The sequence below is a fragment of the Prosopis cineraria genome, unplaced genomic scaffold (assembly GCF_029017545.1).
Source record: "Prosopis cineraria cultivar Desert tree isolate PC_DT_omini unplaced genomic scaffold, ASM2901754v1 PC14, whole genome shotgun sequence".
In the NCBI taxonomy this organism is placed as follows: domain Eukaryota; kingdom Viridiplantae; phylum Streptophyta; class Magnoliopsida; order Fabales; family Fabaceae; genus Prosopis; species Prosopis cineraria.
In genome coordinates this window covers 15048041-15069984 of record NW_026555345.1, presented here as the reverse complement: position 1 = coordinate 15069984, position 21944 = coordinate 15048041, and the positions used below count along the sequence as shown (strand labels likewise).

At 36.5% G+C, this 21944-nt stretch overlaps 1 protein-coding gene across 1 annotated transcript; it reads right to left on the bottom strand.

Annotated features, from left to right (window-relative positions):
- Positions 1-20741: 20741 nt before the first annotated feature.
- Positions 20742-21149, bottom strand: LOC129292338 (uncharacterized). Its single transcript, XM_054929908.1, has one exon. It carries the CDS (start codon positions 21147-21149, stop codon positions 20742-20744), a length of 408 nt encoding a protein of 135 aa, XP_054785883.1.
- Positions 21150-21944: the final 795 nt, after the last annotated feature.

Sequence of the window (21944 nt, the reverse complement as noted above, 5' to 3'; positions counted from 1 at the left end):
ATGTACATAATCGAGTGTGAAATGTGGAATTGATAACGATTAAGTGTTTAAATGTGATAATTGGCACTTTTGGTCAATAGAAGAATTAATTCTGAATGCTAATTCTATGTAGATTCTAGTGTGTGACACACGAATTGTGAGAAAGGAGTTTAAATAGGGTTGAAGTTACATGGGTAACCCATTCTATCGAACAGAAGGGTCGAGGTAACCATATAGTTTATTATGTTTATTAACTATTATAACTGTGTAAAAGTGAATATCAAATGATAAATCATGAATCTTGGAGTTTTATGCATGATTGTTATTGAAATGGTTTTTAGCATGAATTTTGCATCATGAAATGAATTTAAAAAGTGATTGATTTCAATGGATATATACATATATGATATGGAAGTATATATGTTGTGGAAATGTGTATAAGAAGTGAAAATTTTGAAAGAGCACGATCATAGGGGTGGAAATTCACCCAAGATATGTGGGGTGTGTGTGTGTGTGTGGAGATATGTGAGTGAAAAAAATTCATATAGTCAGGCTAGCACTATGGGTAATCCGATATAGCACATTATAGAACTGTTACCGTGGGATATCCTGATAGTCTGACAACTCCCTAGTGCCCTATTGGGTACAGTTAGGAGTCAACGACGCCTCTATCACAAGTGTGTGAAGAGGAAAAACCATAGTTCATAAGTGGGTTAGATTACCTTTGATCGGGTGTTTCTACCACCAAAAGTGTGCTAGGGTCAACAAGTGGTTGATCCAGGAGAGCCTATGGTTTCATGTCGGAGAGCATTGGAGGTTTGATGGCTAGAAGATCATGCTAGTGTGTATTTGTGTGGAATTGTTTTGAAAAGAGGAATTATTTCATATTTTGATATGTGTGTGTGTGTGTGTGTGTGTGTGATATTACTTTATTTTGTAACTTTGGCATGGTTATTTGTGGAAATAATCGTTTAGTGAACTATATTGGTTATTAAGATTTTTATCTTACTTGTGATTATTTACATTTTTCAGGCTCTAATACTAGTGGTTCGAATGGAAAAGACATTGGCTGAGTTGAGATCTCTCACTAAGCCTTTATAAGGTTTTGGTGTAATGAATTTAGTTGATATTAGTCTTGTATATGTATAAGTTGCCATAGGATTTAAACATGTGCATAAAGATATGATTATAGTATACTTTGTGATTTTGAGCTCCCTAGCCCTTATATATGTGTGAATGATGAATGTCTAGATGGGCTAGTGGATGGATGTACTTATGTGTGAATATGAGATGGGTGGAGATTATATGTAGTGATTTGGCCATATATGACATTAAAGAAAAGAAAATGTGAATTTGACCTAAAAGGGTGAAATGGGTGATTTATAGGCCAAATTTATGTATATGTGTTATATTGTGCATGTGTATGGTCAATTAAGTGTGTATTGTCCATTTGGACTTGGTCAAGGCCCAAAAAGTAGCCAATGACATTTGGTTTTGAATTAAGACACTTGAGTGACAAAATTTTAGTAGAAACTGGTCAAAATGCACTTGGGTGTCTAATTTTTGTTAAAGATATCATATTAAGATGAAACTAGTGTCATTAGTTAGATTTCAAAACAAGCTTCATGTGGGTACTTGAACCATCTCAATCGGATATCATATGTGGAAATGGCACGCATCTAAATTTTGTATTAGAAATTGCCATTTGACAGCAAATTCAAGTGTGTGCGGTACAGCGCATGTACTTACATGCTGCGGTGCATGGCACAAAGTGAGTGACTATGGCTTCTGTGCCACATGCTGCGACACATGTGGCATGAGTCGTGACCCATGGTGCTAATTTTTTTACTTTATTTTTTAGTGATGCACATGTTTTCTAGATCCTTGATGCACATAGGTTTATTGCTTTCGCTATGTGTGTAATAAGATTTATAATTGAGTGAGCTATAAAATAATTGTTGAAAATTTTTTTTAGGATCCCAATGTTTTCAATATTTACAACTTAATTGATTTGATTAGTTAGATTGTAGTTGAGCACATGGTAATGTCAATGAAGGGATTACAATATTAGTTGGTATCAGTTTCTCCAATTTCTTGATCCAGTTATGTGCTTGTTTCTGTATTCATTTTAGACTTTAGAAACTTATATATTATTCATTACACCTATTCTTTCTGTTTTGCTTAACCTTTTAACTTTTATGTTACTTTTATCCTTAGGAGGGGAGAAAATGAGAAGAAGAGGTACTCGAGCTACACGTAGCACTCGAGTGTCTAGGCTTTTGGTTGAGGATGAACCTGTGCCTGAGGTTCAACCGAATGTGCCTCAACAAGCCGATAGAAGAGATGGCTTGTTAGAAGAATTGAGAGATATGATGATTGATATTCGGCAAACAGTTAGAGACCATGATGTGTTATTATGGGGTAGAGATCAAGCAGAGAAAAGAGAAGCTCAAGAGAGGCCAGTACCAGAGGAAGTTCATAGTAGACCTGAGTCACCTCAGGCTTCTAGTATTAGATAGATTGTGGGAGTTGCTATGGATCCACTATCGACTGAGCTTAGAAGACATATGTGAGGTTCAGTCTACCTACCTTTGACGACAGTATGAGAGAAGGAGAAGCCGAGTAATGGATTGAGCACCTCGAAATAATATTTGAGGTAGTGACCTACACTTCAGAGTAGAGTGTCACCTTAGCTATAGTCTACTTAGTCGGAGCAGCTAAGAGATGGTGGGATTCAGTGAGGCCAATTTATTATGTAAGGTATTCTTAGGAAGAATTCAAGAGGGTGTTCTTCGGCTATTACTTTCCAACATCTTTTCGTACTAAGAAAGAGGAAGAATTCCATGAGTTCAGGCAAGGGGACTCGGATGAAGAGGAATTTATAAAGAAGTTTAACGGCTTATCAACCTATTCTATGTATCTGCAGCATAATAATGACACCAGGTGGAAGGTAGAATGGTTTATAGAAAAGATGCGTCTAGAGTACAGGTAGCAAAAGTGCTCTGCTCGATATCACCACTTATGAGGACATGTGCCATAAGTTAAGGATAGCTGCAAAGAGAAGTAGAGAAGTAGAGGCTGAAAAGAAGAGGGACAGTATGAGATAATTTACACATTTTTTGGGTCCGTCAAGTGGTGTATTAAAGAAGCTTGTATATAGCTCGAGTAGTTTTGGAGCTTCTAGGAAGAGGAGTTTTAGTAGAGGTTTTCAGACCTCATCAATTTAAAAGGATCTATACAGAAGAGTACTAGGGTCAAAATTGGGCCTTAACAACCTTCAAGGCAAGCCTCAAACACACCAGCTCCTACCCTTAGCATTAGTTGGTCTTGTTTTAAGTGCGGGAAGCTAGGCCATATTGCCAAGTATTGCTCCGAAGGTGGAGTTGAAATTGCAGAGCAGCGAGTTACAGTTCTAGGACTAGTATTTGCTATGACACAGGAAGAGGCCAGAGCATCTCTAAACCTGATCAAAGGTATTATTTCTGTCCATGGTAATAGAATAGAAGCATTGTTCGATTCTGGAGCTATCCATTCCTTCATTTTGAAAGAATGTGTAAATAAGTTGAAGTTAGAGTTGAAAGAGTTACCTATGTTGATTAAAGTAACAATACCTTTTGGGTCCTCAAGCATTACTAGCAAAGTATGTCAGAAAATTGAGATTGTATTTGAGGATCGAGTATCAATGATCAATCTGATTTGCATTCCTATGAAAGAGATTGATGTGATAGTTGGCATGGATTGGCTAGCAACTAATAATGCTATGCTAGACTGTGCCAGGAAGCTAGCCTCTTTGCTAGTGTTATTGGTAGGAACTAGTTCTACTGAGTAACTTAAGTTTTTATTAGTTATGCGAGCTGAGAAGTTGATTAAGCGAGGGTGTGATGCTTACATAGTGATTTGTGTAGCAGGTAGTGTATATGATAGGGTTATTGAGAAGATTGGAGTGGTAAATGAATTTTCTGAGGTATTTTCTGAGGAGATGTCTAGATTACCTCTTGAAAGAGAAGTTGAATTCTCAATAGATTTAGTTCCTAGTACTGAGCCAATTTCTAAAGCCCTTATTGGATATCACCCTAAGAGTTGAATGAGTTAAAGAAGCAGATTGAAGATTTGCTTGACAAAGGTTTTATCAAGCCGTGTATCACCATAGGGTTCGCCAGTGTTATTTATGAAAAAGAAGGATGGTAGTCAGTGGCTATGCATCGACTATCGACAATTGAACAAGGTTACTATGAATAAGTACCCTTTACCCAGGATTAATTATTTGTTAGATTAGTTGGCTAGAGCCTCAGTCTTTTCCAAGATTGACTTAAGGTTAGGGTTTCATCAGTTGAAGGTTACTAAGAAAGATGTACCTAAGACAGCCTTTCGTACGCGTTATAGGTACTATGAGTTTCTTGTCATGCCATTTGGTCTAACTAATGCACTTGCAGTTTTCATGGATTACATGAACTATATCTTTAGACCATATTTAGATCAATTTGTTGTGGTTTTTATTGATGACATTTTAGTTTATTCGAAAGATGAGGAATAGCACGCTAAACATCTTCAGATTGTCCTCCAGATTCTTAAAGAGAACAAGCTCTATGCCAAACTCAATAAGTGTGAGTTTTGGCTAAGGGAAGTTAGATTTTTAGGCCATGTGGTATTAGCAGATGAGATTTCTATTGATCCTCATAAAGTTGATGTTGTGTTGAAATGGGAATGGCCTAGTTCAGTTATAAAGATTTGAAGTTTTTTTAGGATTAACTGGATATTAATGAAGGTTTATCCAAGGTTTCTCTCAGATTATTTCCCCGTTGATGAAATTGACCCAAAAAGATCAACCTTTTGTTTAGGATGACAGGTGTGAGACTGCATTTTAGAAACTGAAGGAGAAGTTGACTACTACACTTGTGTTGATAATTTCAAGTCTGAGACTACCATATAAAGTGTATATAGATACTTCCCTAAGAGGTTTGGGTTATGTACTGATGTAAGATGGGAAAGTATCAAGACAACTCAGGCTACATGTAGAGAATTACCCTGCTCTTGTCTTAGAACTAGCAGTAGTGGTTTTTGCACTGAAGATTTGGCATCATTACCTGTATGGTTCAGTGTTTAGCGTGCTTAGTGACCACAAAAATTTGAAGTATCTAATGGATCAAAAGGAATTAAACATGAGGCAAAGAAGATGGATGGAATTGCTTAAAGATTACAACTTTGAGTTAAAATACCATCCAAGAAAAGCTAATATGGTAGCTCATGCATTGAGTAGGAAGACGCTACACCTAGCTAGTTTGATAGTTCAAGAACATAATCTAATGGTGTCTTTCATTAATTCTTAACATGATGCACCGTTGAAAGCTTTAGTTAGTGCTTATGCTACTATAGTCAATAGTGATTTTTGAAAACAGTTGAAAATGGCGTAGTTGGAAGATGAGTATCTTCTTAAGATTCAAGAAGAGGTTTATTCGAATTTGACTAAGGATTTCAGCTTCAATGATAATGGATTTGTGGTTTATTGGGATAGAATTTGTGTGCTTAGTGATGAAGATTTGAGAAGGGTGATTCTGAATGAAGCATATTAACTAAGTACACTATTCACTCGAGTGCTAAGAAGATATATCAAGATATTAAGCATTATTAGTGGTGGCTAGGAATGAAAGGAGAAGTAACTAAGTTTATAGCACAGTGATTGACTTGTCAGAAAGTAAAGATAGAGCATCAAAGACCGGCTGAGACATTACAGCCATTAGAAATACCTAAGTAGAAATAGGACAGCATTTCTATGGATTTTATCTCCGGTTTGCCAAGAACTCAGTTACAGCACGATGCTATCTGGGTGGCTGTTGATCGACTAATGAAGTCAGCTCACTTTTTAGCCATCAAGATTAATAATTCTCTGGAGAAATTGGCTAAGATTTATATCCAAAGGTTGTACATTTACATGGAGTGCCTATATATAGTCTCTGATTAAGATATGAGATTCACATCCAGGTTTTAGGGAGCGTTACACAGAGCCATAGGTACGACCTTGAAGTTTAGTACCACTTATCATCCTTAAACTGATGGACAAACTGAGTGAACCATTTAGACTCTAGAAGATATGCTGTGATCTTGTGTGTTAGAGTTGTGTGGTAGATGGGATAGCTACTTGCCATTAGTTGAATTTACATACAACAATGGTTATCATTCCAGCATTCAAATAGCTCCATATGAAGCTTTCTATGGGAGGAAGTATAGTTGAGTGAAAGAAGCATTGTAGGACTTGATCTTGTGGACCAAACCACTTAGAAGATTGAATTAATATGTCAAAAGCTGTTGATAGGTCAAAGCAGGTAAAAGAGCTATGCCAATCAAAGAAGAAGACCATTGGAGTTTTTGATAGGTGATTACGTGTTTATGAAAGTTACTCTAGTAACAAGAATCAGGAGATAAATTAGGGTCAAGAAATTGACTCCTAGATTCATGGGTTCGTTCAAAGTCTTGGAGAGGATCAGGCTAGTTGCCTATTGAATTGTTTACCTCCATAGTTATTTGGGATTCATAATATGTTCCATGTGTCTTAACTCAACAAGTTCTAATCTGATCCTTCTAATATGATTGAGCCTGAAGAGATAGAATTGGAAGAAAATATGACCTATAGAGTAGCACTAGAATGAATAGTGGATGTGAAAGATAAGCAATTAAGAAATAAGACTATTCAACTGGTGAAAGTGTTCTAGAAGGGAATGACTCCTGGTGACACGACTTGGGAGACAAGAACTAAGATGAGATAGCTATGCCCTCAGTTATTCCCTTAGGTATGTGTGTAAGTTAATGGTTGTTTCAATTTTGGAGACAAAATTCTATAAAGGAGGGAAGATCTGTAACATCCTAAATTTCTAATCTTATATTAATGACTGATTAAGAATGGATTAATGATTTAAGGTGGGAATAGGATTCTAAGTAGGAAAGTGTTATTTTGACTCATTGGGATGTTATATGAACAAATATGAGTAAAAGAGCAGAGTCCTAAAGTAGAGCGTGTGAGCATGGTGAGGATTTTTCTCACTGTGCCATACGCCGTGGTAGGGGATAGATACGCCTCATCTAAGCTTATGGTAAGTGTTGGCAATCAAGGATGAGCTCAAGGAAAATATTGTCCAGGCACGAATAAACATTAGCAACCCATGGCAAGCTTGTAGTAAGTGATGAAAATGCCATGGAAGCAATGGCAGCCTCGAGCAAGCTTGTGAAAAAAGTTGGCAGGGCCCATAGAAGCCTTGGCACCTCGAGTAAGTTATTGACAAGTGTTGGCAACTTAAGGCGAGCTCATGGCAAGTCTTGGCATTGTACGACCAAGAGTTTGCAACTCATGGGAACCTTTTGGCAAGTATTGGCAAGGCTTATAGATGTGTTGGTAGCCTCGTACGACTTGTGGCAAGTATTGTAAACTAAGGGCGTGCTCATGGCAAGTGTTGTTAAGGCAGGAACAAGCATTGGCAACCCATGATAAGCTTTTGGGAAGTATTAGAAAGGCTCATAAAAGCATTGGCAGCCTCGAGCAAGCTCATAGTAAGTGTTGGCAAGGCACAAGCAAGTGTTGTCAACCCATGGCAATCTTGTGGCAAATGTTGACAAGGCCCTTGGAAACATTGGAAGACTTAAGTAAGCTAGTTAGAAGTGTCGGCAAGGCTCATAAAAGTATTGGCGGCCTCAATCAAGCTTGTGGTAAGTGTTGGCAAGGCATATAGAAGAATTGATAACCTCGAGCAAGCTTGTGGCAAGTGTTCACAAGGCATATGGAAGTATTGGCAGCTTCGAGCAAGCTTATGCTAAGTGTTGCTAACCAAGCACGCTAGAGGCATGTGTTAGCAAGGCACAAACAAGCATTGGTAACCCATGGCATGCTTATGGCAAGTGATGGCAATGCCCATAGAAGCATTGACAACCTCGACCAAGCTTATGGAAAGAGTTGGTAGGGCCTATGGAAGTGTTTTCAGCCTTGAACAAGCTTGTGGCAAGTGTTGGCAAAGCCCTTCAAAGCATTGGCAGACTCGAGCAAGCTTGATCCTAATGTTTGCAGGGCTTATATAAGCATTGGCAACCTCGAGCAAGCTTGTGGTAAATGTTGGCAAGGCATATGGAAGGGTTGACAGCCTCAAGTAAGCTTGTGGCAAGTATTTATAAGGCATATAGAAGCATTGGCAGCCTCAAGCAAGCTTATGGTAAGTGTTGCCAACTAAGGACGAGCTTGAGGTAAGGGTTGGCAAGGCACAAACAAGCATTGCTAACCTATGGCATGCTTGTGGCAAGTGATCGCAATGCCCATAGAAGTGTTGCTAACTTATGGCGAGCTCGTGGCAAGTCTTGGCATCGCACAACCAAGCGTTGGCAACTCATGGGAACCCTTTGTTAAGTATTGGCAAGGCTTATAGACACATTGGCAGCCTCAAGCAAGCTCATGACAAGTGTTGGCAAGGCTTTTGGAAGCATTGGCAAACTTGAGCAAGGTTGTTGCAAGTGTTGGCAGGGCCTATATAAGCATTGGTAACCTTGAGCAAGCTTCTGGTAAGCACTGGCAAGTCATATAGAAGCGTTGGCAACCTCGAGCAAGCTTCTGGTAAGCATTGGCAAGTCATATAGAAGTGTTGGCAACCTCGAGCAAGCTTCTGGTAAGCATTGGCAAGGCATATGGAAGCATTAGCAGCCTTGAGCAAGCTTGTGGCAAGTGTTGGGAATCTAGGGTGAGCTCATAGCAAGTCTTGGTAAGGCATGAATAAGTGTTGGCAACTTATGGAAAACTTTTAGCCAGTGTTAGAAAAGCTTATTGATATGTTGGCAGTCTCGTGCAAGCTTGTGGCAAGTACTGTAAACAAAGGTTGTGCTCATAGCAAGTCTTGGGAAGGTAGGAATAAGTATTGGCAACCCATGGTAAGCTTTTGGGATGTATTGGAAAGGCTTACGGAAGCATTGGCAACCTCGAGCAAGCTCGTGACAAGTGTTAGCAACTAAGGGCAAGCTTGTAGCAAGTGTTGGCAATGCATGAACAAGCATTGGCAACCCATGGCAAGCTTATGGTAAGTGTTGGTAAGGCCCTTGGAAGCATTGACAATCTCGAGCAAGGTTGTTACAAGTGTTGGCAGGGCCTATGTAAGCATTAGCAACCTCGAGCATGCTTCTAATAAGTGTTGGCAAGGTATATGGAAGCATTAGCAGCCTCAAGCAAGCTTGTGGCAAGTGTTGGCAAGGCATATAGAAGCATTGATAGCCTTGAGCAAGCTTGTGGCAAGTATTAGTAGCCTCGAGTAAGCTTGTGGCAAGTCTTGGCAACCAAGGGTGAGCTCGAGGCAAGTATTGGCAAGGCACAAATAAGCATTGGTAATCGAAGGCATGCTTGTGGCTAGTAATGGCAATGCCCATAGAAGCATTGGCAACCACAAGTAAGCTTGTGGCAAGAGTTGGCAGGGCCTATGGAAGCATTGGCACCTTGAGCAAGCTTGTGGCAAGTGTTGACAACTTAGGGCAAGTTCGTGGCAAGTCTTGGCAAGGCACAAACAAGCATTGGCAACTTATGGCAAACTATCGGCAAGTGTTGGCAAGGCTTATAGATGTATTAACAGCCTCGTGCAAGCTTGTGGCAAGTGTTGTAAACTAATAGCGTGCTTGTGGCAAGTGTTGGCGAGGCAAAAACAAGCATTAGTAACCCATGCAAGCTTGTAGGAAGTATTAAAAAGGCCTATGAAAGCTTTAGTAGCCTCAAGCAAGATTGTGGCAAGTATTGCCAACTAAGAGCGAACTTGCGACATGTGTTGACAAGGCACGAACAAGCCTTGGCAACCTATGGCAAGCTTGTGGCAAGTGTTTGAAAGGCCCTTGAAAGCATTGGTAGCCTCGAGCAAGCTTGTTACAAGTGTTAGTAAGGCCAATGGGAAGCATTAGCCGCATTAAGCAAGTTTGTGGGAAGTGGTGGCAAGGCCTATCAAAGTGTTTATAGCCTCGAGCAAGCTCTTAGCAAGTACTGGTAATGGAAAGTATTGCTAAGGCAAGAACAAGCATTAGCAGTATCGAGAATGCTTGTGCAATTGTTGGTAAGGCACAAACAAACGTTGGTAACCCATGGCAAGCTTGCGACAAGTATTGGCAAGGCCTATAGAAGCATTGGCAGATTTGAGTGAGCTTGTTGCAAGTGTTGGCAAGGCCTATAGAAGCATTGGCAGCCTTGAGAATGCTTTTAGAAATCTACATTATTGATTAACAAGCTAAGTTATAAACAAGTATTAAAATGAGTAACATAATCACATCATATAATATCACCACAAATTTGCATGATGATCCCTAATCATCCGATCCTCCAATACTCCCGACCGAACCAGTAGGCTATTTCACAGAACCAAACCACATGTATGGTCCCCAAGCTTACCATCCATGGTAGTACTACCCGACCAAGGTGTCCTAAACCACTTTTGGACTATTGTTTCCCCCTATTACAAGTAATTGGGGTGTCGCTACTCCAACATCGCATCCTATGGATGCTAAGGAGCATAGTCTCTAACTCCGCACCGTTTTGGGTACTAAGGAGAGTAAGTCTCCAACACCACACCTATTTTCGAGCATTAAGGAGAGTAAATGCTGCACCTGATGTCCTGAGATGCTAGCAATGCCATATGGACTTAATCTTCACTATCTTCACTAGGGTGACCTCCCACTATCTAATATGCCACATTTCACTACATATCTTCACTTGAACATGCATAAACAACTTTCTAAACAAATATAATAAAACAAGCCATTTACTTCAAAAATATAGAATTTCACAAAGCAATACTCTACTCATTTTCTAAAATAGATAATCTTTAAGGAATTTATACATATATACTTAGCGATTCATAGAAAAAAAACTTGAGAATAACTTATACAAGGTAATAAACAATGTAAATTATCTAGTTACCTCAACCCTTTTATTACTAAAAGGGTTACTCGCGGTACTAAATTTCTTCCTGTGTCAAGGTAAGTCTTCCCACACTACAATCTACAACAACAAGTACTATATGTTAATTTTTAATTAACACAAGCACCATTAGCTAATATTAACCTCCTAATTCTCCCACTTCTCACTCATATTCTCAACAAATAGACTTGTCAAGATTAGAATTTGTTCACATCATCCCTTCAAGTCTCTTTCTAACTCTATCACAATATAAAACTCAATATCTCAACTTATCACACTTTAACACCCTATGATCAAGATAAAGCTTAATCCAACTCCCACTAAACAACAAAGTAGCTTCATATTACCACATATCCAAGATCAATAAATCTAAATTAAACCTTTAGAGTTAATAGAAACTTTCAAAACATTGACTTGTGGCTTAATTCCATCAAACCAAATTCTCACTCTTCCAAATCCCATGGAAAATGAGATGAAAAGGTAGAGGATAGGAAACTTACCCAAGAGTTTGGAGGTTCAAATGATCTTCAAAATCCTTCCAAATTGATGCCCTAATAGTGCCCAAAGTTGCCCCCTTCGTGCTCTAGGTTTTCTACCCCAAAATCTGAGTTTTTCTGCTGATTCCTGAAAATTTAAGTTGCCTACTGTGCTGTGCGCCACAGCGCATGCCACGCAAGCCACAGCTCACATGAATGATAGTTTCATCCTATCTCAATTTAGAGCCAAATATGACCCAAAAATTCAATTAGCCGCCCAAAAACATAATTAAATAAATTAATCATATTTTTAATTAATTTATCCCTCTATTTTTTCAGATTTGAAGTTTTAGGATGTTATATCTAATCTAATCTTAACAATGACATGTGAATGCAACTGTTTGTTTTTCACTGCGTATTGCTCTAATGTGCTATGATTTTGATAGTTTTGTAAAATAAGTCTTAGGCCCAAGCTTTTCAAACAAAGTATTTGATTACTATTTGGTGTTTTTAATGTTATGATTAAGTTAATCCTTCCTTATATCAAGTAGGTATTAGGAAAGATTACAGTTCTTCCTTTGATGTTTCAGGTAGTAAGGCACCAAAGAAGGGAGAAAAATGTGTCTTTAAGGCTATCATAACCCCCTTGGATGTGAAAACTAATGCTGGAAGAAAAGAAACACCCCTAGCCAAAATCAAGAAGGTTTCTATTACTGCTTTAGGCATGCCACATATGGATGAGGAGATGGATTTGGCTAGGAAAATTCAAGTGCAAAAGATCCCTCTAAGCATCATTGAGCTACCCAAGTTAGAGTTGAAGCCACTTCCTTCACATCTTAAGTATTCTTACATAAGAGATGGTAATCAACTTCCCATTATTGTTTCTTCTTCTCTAACTTCTATGAAGGAATCTTTGTTGTATGATGCAGTGGAAAGAACATCAAGGCCATAGGGTGGACACTTGGAGACATACCTGGAATTAGCCCTTAAACTTTCATACATGAGATCATATTGGAGGAGAATGCTAAGGCAATAAGGTAACCACAAAGGATGTTGAATCCTCTTATTCTTGATGTGGTAAAGAAGGAGGTCACCAAGCTTTTGAGTGTAGATATAATCTATCCAATTAATGATACTGAATGGGTGTCTTTGGTGCAAGTTATTCCCAAGAAATCTAGAATTATTGTTGTGAAGAATGAAAATGATGAATTGATTCCAACTAAGGTGCAAAATAGTTAGAGAGTTTGCATTGGCTATAGGAGATTAGATGAGGCAACAAAGAAAGATCATTTCCCTCCATTTGTTGATCAAATGTTAGAAATATTAGGGAGAAAGTCACATTATTGCTTTCTTGATGGACATAGTGGTTATTTTTAGATTTGTATTGATCCGGTTAATTAACATAAAACCACTTTCACTTGTCCATTTAGCACTTTTGCATATAAAAGAATGCCTTTTAAGTTGTGAAATGCTCCAAGGACCTTCCAAAGATGCATGTTTGGTATTTTTAGTGATTTTATTGAAAATTGCATAGAAGTGTTCATAGATGATTTCACAAGTCATGGTGATTCTTATTCAGCCTGTTTGAGAAATCTTAATAAATTTCTTGCTAGATGTATGGAGAAGAACTTGGTTTTGAATTTTAAGAAGTGTCAGTTCATGGTAAAGTAAGGGATTATATTGGGCCACCTTATCTCAAGCCATAGCATTGAGGTGGATAGGGCTAAAATTAAAGTGATTTCATCTCTTTCCTATCAACTAATGTTAAGGACTTAAGATCTTTCCTTGGCTATGTGGGTCTTTATAGAAGATTCATTAACAATTTTTCAAAAATTGCATATCCCTTGCCTCAATTACTTCAAAAAGATGTCAAGTTTGAGTTCTCTTCAAATTACAAAGATGCATTTGATGTTTTGAAAGCTAAGCTTGTTTCCCCTCTTATTTTAAGTAGTCTTAATTGGTTGATTTATTTTGCTGTTAGACAATGTTGGGACAAAGGGAAAACAAGCTTCCTTATGTTACAGCACAATGAAATTATACTACAACTAAAAATGAATTGTATGCATTAGTGTTTGCTCTTGATAAATTTAAATCTTACTTGTTGCATTCTAAGGTTGTTTGTTACACAGATCGTGTGGCCTTAAAGTATCTTTTGAAGAAGCAAGACACTAAGCCACGATTACTTAGATGGATGCTTCTACTTCAAGAGCTTAATTTGAAGATAATTGATAGAAGTAGAGGAACAAGCCATATGGTTCCATTGTGGTGTATTCCTCTTTTGATTTCCCTTGTGATGAGTTTAAAAATGAATCATTATGTGTTGTTTCTTCTCATGATGTCATTTAGTATTTTGATTTGGTCAATTTATTAGTTCATAATGTTTATCTAAATGGGATTACTAGACTTGCTAAAGAGATGCTTACTAGGGAAAGAAGATATTATGTTTGGGATTCACCTACTCTTTGGAGATTGTGTAGTGATGGTGTCATTAGAAGAAGTGTGCCTAATGTTAAGTTTGATGATGATCTTAATATGTGTCATACATGTGGTGGTCATTTTGGGGTTAGGAGAACTGGTCAAAAAGTTTTGGAATCTAGTTTATATTGGCCACCTCTTTTTAAAGATGTATATGAATTTTGCAAAGCATGTCATGAGTGCTAATATTTTGGTAGCTTAGAAAAGAGATATGAAATGCCACAGATGCCTATTTATGGTTTATATCTTGCTCTGTGTTGATTTTGTATCTAGGTGGATTGAGGCTATCCCTACTAGGATTAATGATGCCAAAGTTATTGGATAAGGAGGCATAGTGAAAGATTAAAAAATTTAAATCCCTATCGTGAGATGGACCGAACAAAATTGTTTAAGTCAAGGTGGCTAAAAGAATTACCTTTTAATTCTGAACTCCTCACGTGTTGTCTTCAAGTAACTAGATCTCAGGAGCTAACACCATAGATTTTCTCCCGATCAAAGTGATTGAAGTACCCACACGAAGCTTAGCTCGTATATTAACTAATGAGATAGGTTTGAACACAATGTAATGATCCGATCAAAATTTGGATACCTAGATAAAAAAAGTCACTTTTTTTAAAAAATGTGTGCACTCAAGTGCTCAGTTTGATCCCTTTCTCTCATTAGACCATACTAGGCCTTGAACCAAGTCCAAAAGGATCTAATATACTTGATTGATCACAATTAATCACAATCATGCTCATATATCAAAATTTGACCCTTCTATGGCCAATTTTCACAATTCACTAACTTAACATGCTATGCCATTTCTCAGCATAACTTAGCCCACTCGGCTATTTCTCAACTTATACATATGAAATCATATTCATAATACCATCTAATCTCCCAAATTACTTATTTCATCATAATTTGTCCCTTGGCTTAAGATTCGCCAACATATAACCATTGCAACACAAACATACTCAAATCAAAGCCCCTTTGTATCAAACAACACATATACACATAATCGGGCTTGATTTCACAAAAACACAATTCGATACATGCATGCAATCCTATTGCAACTCATATACACTTATATATATAATCTTTCAGTTTAGTTCATTACACAACCTCAGAGTACACGGCTTCACAACTCAAGCCAGTCTAGACTCTCTTCCCTTGGCCTGATCACTTCTCAATCCTGTAAACATGTAACCACGGGGGTGAGATAAAAATCTCAGTAACAGAATATCTCACTTCTATTGACTATCACATGCAACAATATGAAAGTAAATATAGTATACCATTAAAACCTCATAAAGTAGTTTTTACATCATATCATATTTCATTTTTCACTTTTCATCAATCTCAAAGGATTCTGTGCTATCTCAAAATATTTCATCATATCACATAAAATACTAGCATGATCTCTACCAACTAAACCTCTAAATCACCCTGACATGAAACCATAGGCTCATCTCAGACTAATGTACACTCTCATTAGTCTTGAGCTCACCTGCAATGGTAGAATCAACCGGCCAAAGATATTCTATACACAATACGGACTATAGTTTTTCCCAATACACACAATAGGGCATCATTGACTCCAGCTCATATAACAAAGATATTAAGGAGTCTCTCATCTCTAACGCAATATCTTAATAAACACCCAGGAGATCTTCTCCAACATAACACCTTTCAAGCACTAAGGAGACTTGTTTCCAACACCACACCCTAATAGGGTACTAAGGAAACCTTGCCATATGGTCTTTATCATCTCCTATACTCGGTGAACTGCCACTACTCAGATCATGCTTTCTTGAACCATTTAAGGTTCCCTTTTCACAATTTGCTTTTTCTTATACATAACATATATATAGCACTTTACATTACAAAACACAATTTCAATGCTCATTTCAATCAAAAGTCATTTTACACACACAATCACTTACTTCCACAAAAATGCTCAATTCAAAACCAGTTCATGCATTACATAGCATAGCATACTAACATACAATTACAATAAACAGTTAAACAAAGGAAGTTATCCGGTTACCTCAACTCTTCTGTCACTAGAAAGGTTACCCGTGGATTTTTACTATCGTACAAGCTTATCTCAAGCTTTATTTCTCTGCTTACTCGCCCAATATGCCAATCTAAACACATTTGGCACATTCTAGTCATTTAGTCCATTTTGACCAAAAACTCATTTTTATTATTTAGGGCTATATTCATCCATAAACTCTTTTCTATTGATCCATTCTAAATTCATAACTATCCAATTACTACTTTACATCACTCTAACCGGTCTTATTTCACTCAAGATAGATTTTTGCCCCAACTTTCTCTCTCTAAAGGCCAAAATTGAGCCTTCAGGTTCAAAGCTCTACCATTCAGCTCTAAACTAGTCACAAAGCTCTAATTTAACTTCTTAGAACCTTTTTATTACCATTGGGCAAGAATCAAAACCCTTAAATTCCATCGATTCAATTTCCCTAAACTCATTTTCAGAGAAATTTGTGTAGAATGAAAGGTAAGAGTTATACGTAGCTTACCTGGTAAGTTATCAATCCGAATCACCTTCCACCGCTCTAAAATGACTTAACCTAGCTCCTCAGCCCTTTTCCTCTCTCTGTCTCATATGATTCTCAAATTCTCTCCTCTAAAATTTCTAAAATTTCACAACTTATGAAGTGAAATTTTAGTTCATGCGCCACGGCGCCTGGCATAGTGAGATTTTTTATCATCACGTGCACTTGCTTCAACCTAAAACGCACTCCTATCACCCATATCTATTTATACAATACACAAACAAGTTAAAATACCAATTAATCATCCGAATCTCTAATCCCACTTTAATTTTCACTTCACTCTTGATTAACTTCTAAATTTAGGATTAAGAAATTTAGGATGTTACACTCCCTCTATTGACAAGAACAGCTTGCCAACACGAACAATGTGTTAACAATCTTTGTATCTAATGTTCATCCATCCATCAATTTAGACAACCTTTTGTTTATTAGGGATTTTTTGTGGCTCTCAAATGTTTTTGCTGGCAAGAGACTTTCTCTATTTTCCTCTTATCTTTGCACGTTCCCTTCTATCTATTATATATAGATTAGATTTTTGTTCCTTCCTCTTGAAGAGACAACCAAAATTTAGATTAAATTTATCTCATAAATAAAATCTATAATATTATATCTAATTTGAATTTGTCTTATAAATTCCAACTATAGAATTGATAGGATATTCTCTCATATCATGTTAGTTATTAAATTTAATCTATCATATGAAATTAAATTTAAAACTAACATAATATATATCACATATACATATTATATTATATATATATATATGAATATATATGTACATATATATATATATAAATTATATTTTGAATTTTATATTTCATATAAACATATAAATATTTATCAAATAAATACTTAAATATATATATATATATATATAAAATTTAATCACCCTAGATAAAGCGTTACATTCATTAAATCTAGATACATTCCATATTCAATGAACTTGGACATTATAGCTCAAGTTGGGCCCCCATGAAGTTAGCATTAGGCTAATTATACTACTAGTCCACAAGTTACAAGTGGTCTCTAACAAGACATTACAACTACCTAACTCATATGAGGATCGATGATCTAATACAACCTATCATATAATCATATCATATTCCTTTTGTCATGTGATATTCCGATCAAATGTGAGATATGAAATTTTTATTCTCCTTTACCTGACCATTACTTTCTCGATCTTTGAATAGACTAACTATAGCAATAGAAAAACCCTTTCCATTGTAGTATGGTTATACATTTTCTTAGTCTTACTGTTTGATGAGCCCAGTAATATATCTCAATTAACATGAGGGGCAAATTTCATCTTGATGACTCATATTCTCCTTTAAGGCTTTTGTTTATTTTCTTCTTTTAACATCATCCCTATTTTATCATGGATTCCATGTACTGGTTTCAAAGTGTGTTTTAACATTCTCATCTTTCTTGGGTTTAACCCTTAATTGCCTTGGGTTATCAAATTTTTTACTAGAATGTAGAAGTGAATATTCTAGGTCATTTCCCTAGAGAGTAAGCATACAATTATTGGTTCAATTGCCACAAGTTTATATGAATTTTCAAGTGACTAAGCTAGTCTAAAATGCACAATAAATGTTCATGAAATTTTTGTTTAGAATGTGATCAAATGAATGATTATGGTGAGCCCAAGTCAGATTTTTTAATATTAATCATTGATTTTCAAAATTATAATGTCATAAACCTTCTTAATTAACCTAATATAAGACATTTAAAAGCCTTTAAGTGTGGCGTACCATTAAACTTAATGGACAGTAATAAATCAAGGTCAAGTGAATTTAGAATTAATACTATGTCTAGCCTTGTTTTACTCAAGTTTCAGACTAAAACTAGTGGAAGAAAAGCACCTTAAGCTAAATTCATATAATCAATATGGATCTAACTCAAGTTTAAACCTGAACTTGAACAAGAAGTAGCAAGAACTTATGAAATAACCCTAGAACATCAAGCTAATAAATCATAAATTCCAAATCTGGACCTAGCATAAAAATCTAAATTCAACATTCACATTCTCATCAAATCTAATTAGAATCACAAAATATTTAACCAAAATAGTAGGTCTAGAATTTGAAATCCTCATTGAATCAAGACAAGAACATGAAATAAAAAAAATGAATGACAACTATAAATTTAAAAATCTCATAATGTCAAGTCATCCTTCTTCGAGCTCTAGATGATTAGCCTCTCAAGTTCTTCTTCTTCAAATGAATTAGATCTTGAACTTGAAAGCGCATCTTGGATCTGGAATTATGGAGATGAAATGGATGAAAATATGGTGCTATAATGGATAGAATCTGAACAGAATTGAAGTTGGATGAAGGAGAAGAAGAAGGCAAAATGGAGAATTAGAATAGATGTGAACAAATCTGGAAATGGATGAACAATGATGAAGAACAAGTGCTAGACTTGTAAAATGGAAGTTGAAATGATGAAGAATTGAAGCAAGAAACATGAAATTGGAGCTAAAATAGAGAAGAACCAGATCCAAACCTTCAAGACTTGATAAATGTGGCATGAGGTTTTGCTGGAAATGAGAGGGAATTGAGAGAAAATTGAAAGGAATCAGATGACGAGAGAGAATAAAGAATGAAGAATGAGGCTTGAATATGAATATATGGCTTAAATATGTGTGAATAATGTGACTCAAGGTGATAATTCCAAAGTTGAGTGGTGATTATTCTAACGTTTAAATCTGAAGTGGTTATTTCCAACTGGAAATGTGGATTAAAATTGAAGAATTAAATCTAGAAAATTAAGGGAAAATGACACACATGTGCTATATGAAGGAGCATCAGAAATGTGAACTAATGCATGAACCATGTGACTTAATGCAAGTCTTGCTTCAGCTGCCACCACATCTCCCTCTTAGAATCAACATAGATCATACCTCCCATGCTCTCTTTACCTATGATGATGTGTCTTCCATGCTTCTCAAGGCTTATCCTTATTTATTTATTTAATTGCCCTAATTAATTTCTAAATTAGGCACCACTTTAGCCTTCTTCATTTTTGAAAACATGATGCCACATCACCCTTGATTAATTTTGGAAATGGGACGCCTTATCAGCCCTTCTCTCTTTTGCACTTGGTTTCTCAAATGAAATTGACTTGACTTTGCCTCTTAGCTCCAAATTTGCATCTTCTAAAATTTGAAAACAAAGTTTACAAAACAAAATAAATTCTAAAAAGACAATTAAAAAGGAAGGAAAAGAGAATTTATGCATAAAAATCTTAGTTAACATTCGTAAGTGTCAAAGGAACCATCAAATAGCATTATTAGGGTCTATAAAGTTAATATGTGAAAGACAACTAAAACCCAAAAACAAACCCTAATATGCATGATAAGATTTGATGCCAAAAACCAAGTGTATGATATGTAAAATAATGAGATAGATCAGTGAGAAAACCAAAAAGTGAAAAAGAAAAGAAAGAGTTTGAATAAAAAAGATTAATACTTGCATTAAAAGTCACATATTCTATTCTTTTTTTTACATTCATTCTACTTACATTTTCATCCATTTTTCAATTTATATCCACTTAGTGGAGTCTTAGAAAGATTTGAATGTTGTTGCATATTTACATTGTGGCCATGACTTAATTCCTTGATCCAAATCCTAGCTTTTGCATGCAAATCCAAGAATCCATTTTACAGCCACATTACATCCCATTAAAGTCCATTTCACTCTTGACAACATTTGCATATCAGTAATGGAGAGGTAGAGGAATTACAATCTTATGGTAGGACATTTTTGCTAAAGACTTTGAGTAAAATTATTAAACCCTAAACACTTGACTGCTTGAGTGCATACACTATTCTTGTAGAATTGCATCTTTTTAATGGTTTTCTTGTGGTTGATGAGGTATTCTAAACTAGGACAACAAGATCTCTTCTTTTTTTGTGAAAATTTTCTTGACTTTTGTTTTTGCTTTAGGATTTTGAGAGAGTTTATTTTTAATTTTGAATTTTGCCTGGAGTGCAAAAGGTAAGTGTAGAGGAATTGATAAGTCACATTTATTAAACACTTTTCCTTGTTATTATTGACCAAAAATTATGTTATATTTATCCAAATTACACACTCATTGCATTAATTGTAAAAAATTATGTTATATTTCTGCTTGCATTACAGACAAGAATCTTGACTGACGAGGTTTCGCTATGGGTGTAGTGTATACTAGCAAGGATATTATCTTTCTTGCACAATCTAATGTTGCATTGTTTGCCGACAACCAGTCCATACCACTACTACATCAATCCCAATCATGGGCAAACAGATCAAATTGATGGTAGTTGATATATTCTCAAATCTCAAATCAACACCCAAACAAACACAGTCGGTTCTTAGAATTTTCTGCCAGCGTGGACACATTAATTACATATGGCAAGGTATGCACAGACAATTTCAACCTCAACACACAGTCATCAAAAATGCAAGAATGGGTAGTAACTAAATCAAACAAAGCATCTATATCACAGTTGTGCAGAGAGATTTTACCTCTAATTAAATTTGGAGACACACCTGCCTCCTCCTGGGACAACGCGAATACTCTCACAGGAACAGTCGATCTCTGCTCTATGGTACCCACTCTACCCTCTTCACAATATTTGGCTATGTGCCCTGTCTTGCCATACTTGAAGTAAACCCAACACTTTTCCACATGATATCTCCCACACTTCGAACACTGAGGGGTTTTGGTTATATGAAGAGTAGGCACAGGCATTGTGGAAGCCTACTGAGATGGCTGTACACCACTATTACTATTCTTCAGTCCACTGCTCATTTGGAAGGAACCTCGAGACTGTGATCCCCTTTGGAAAGTCTTCCTCTTCCTAAAACTCCAAAAACTACCAGAGATAAAACTGAATCTCTTGCTAACTTCACCGGTAGGGCCAAGCAACTATGAGAATCTACCCTGACTATCCCTTCTCTTATCAATCTCTGCCTCTTTGCCCCTTTTCATAGCTATTCTCAGCTTATTGCACATCTCATCATAAGAATTGATCTCAAATAAGGCCAATTGTTATCGGTACTCAAGCCTTATCTTCTCAAGTAGCCTTTCAGCCTTCCATTTTGAGTAATCATTCCTTATAAGATAGGTAGAGTACTTTGACAATTGATTGAACTTGGCAATAAAAGCTTCTTCATCAAGATTTGCTTGCTTAAATTCATGAAACTTCGCCTCTTTTTCTGCTCTAAAGGCCACTGGGAAGTAAAAGTTAAAAAACCTCACTTTGAACTCATCCCATGTCTACTTGACTCCACCTATCGGTCTCACCAACTTTCACTAATGTTTAGCCTCTTTTACAAGCAACACTAAGACCAAAGTCACCTTCTGCTCCTTTGAGCAGGCATCACTTCAAATATTGTCTCAATTCTCTCAATCCACTCTTCAGCTTTGCCCTCCTTCATTGTTCCATCAAAGGTAAGTAGATGAAGCCGTGAGAAATTCCTCCATGCTCGATTCATGGAATTCTATGAACCACTACCACACATAGCTCCAGATTGCTTGGGTGTG

Bases quoted from the DNA above. Each gene is read 5' to 3' on its own strand.
- LOC129292338 (XM_054929908.1), bottom strand. From the start codon at position 21,149: ATGCCTGTGCCTACTCTTCATATAACCAAAACCCCTCAGTGTTCGAAG.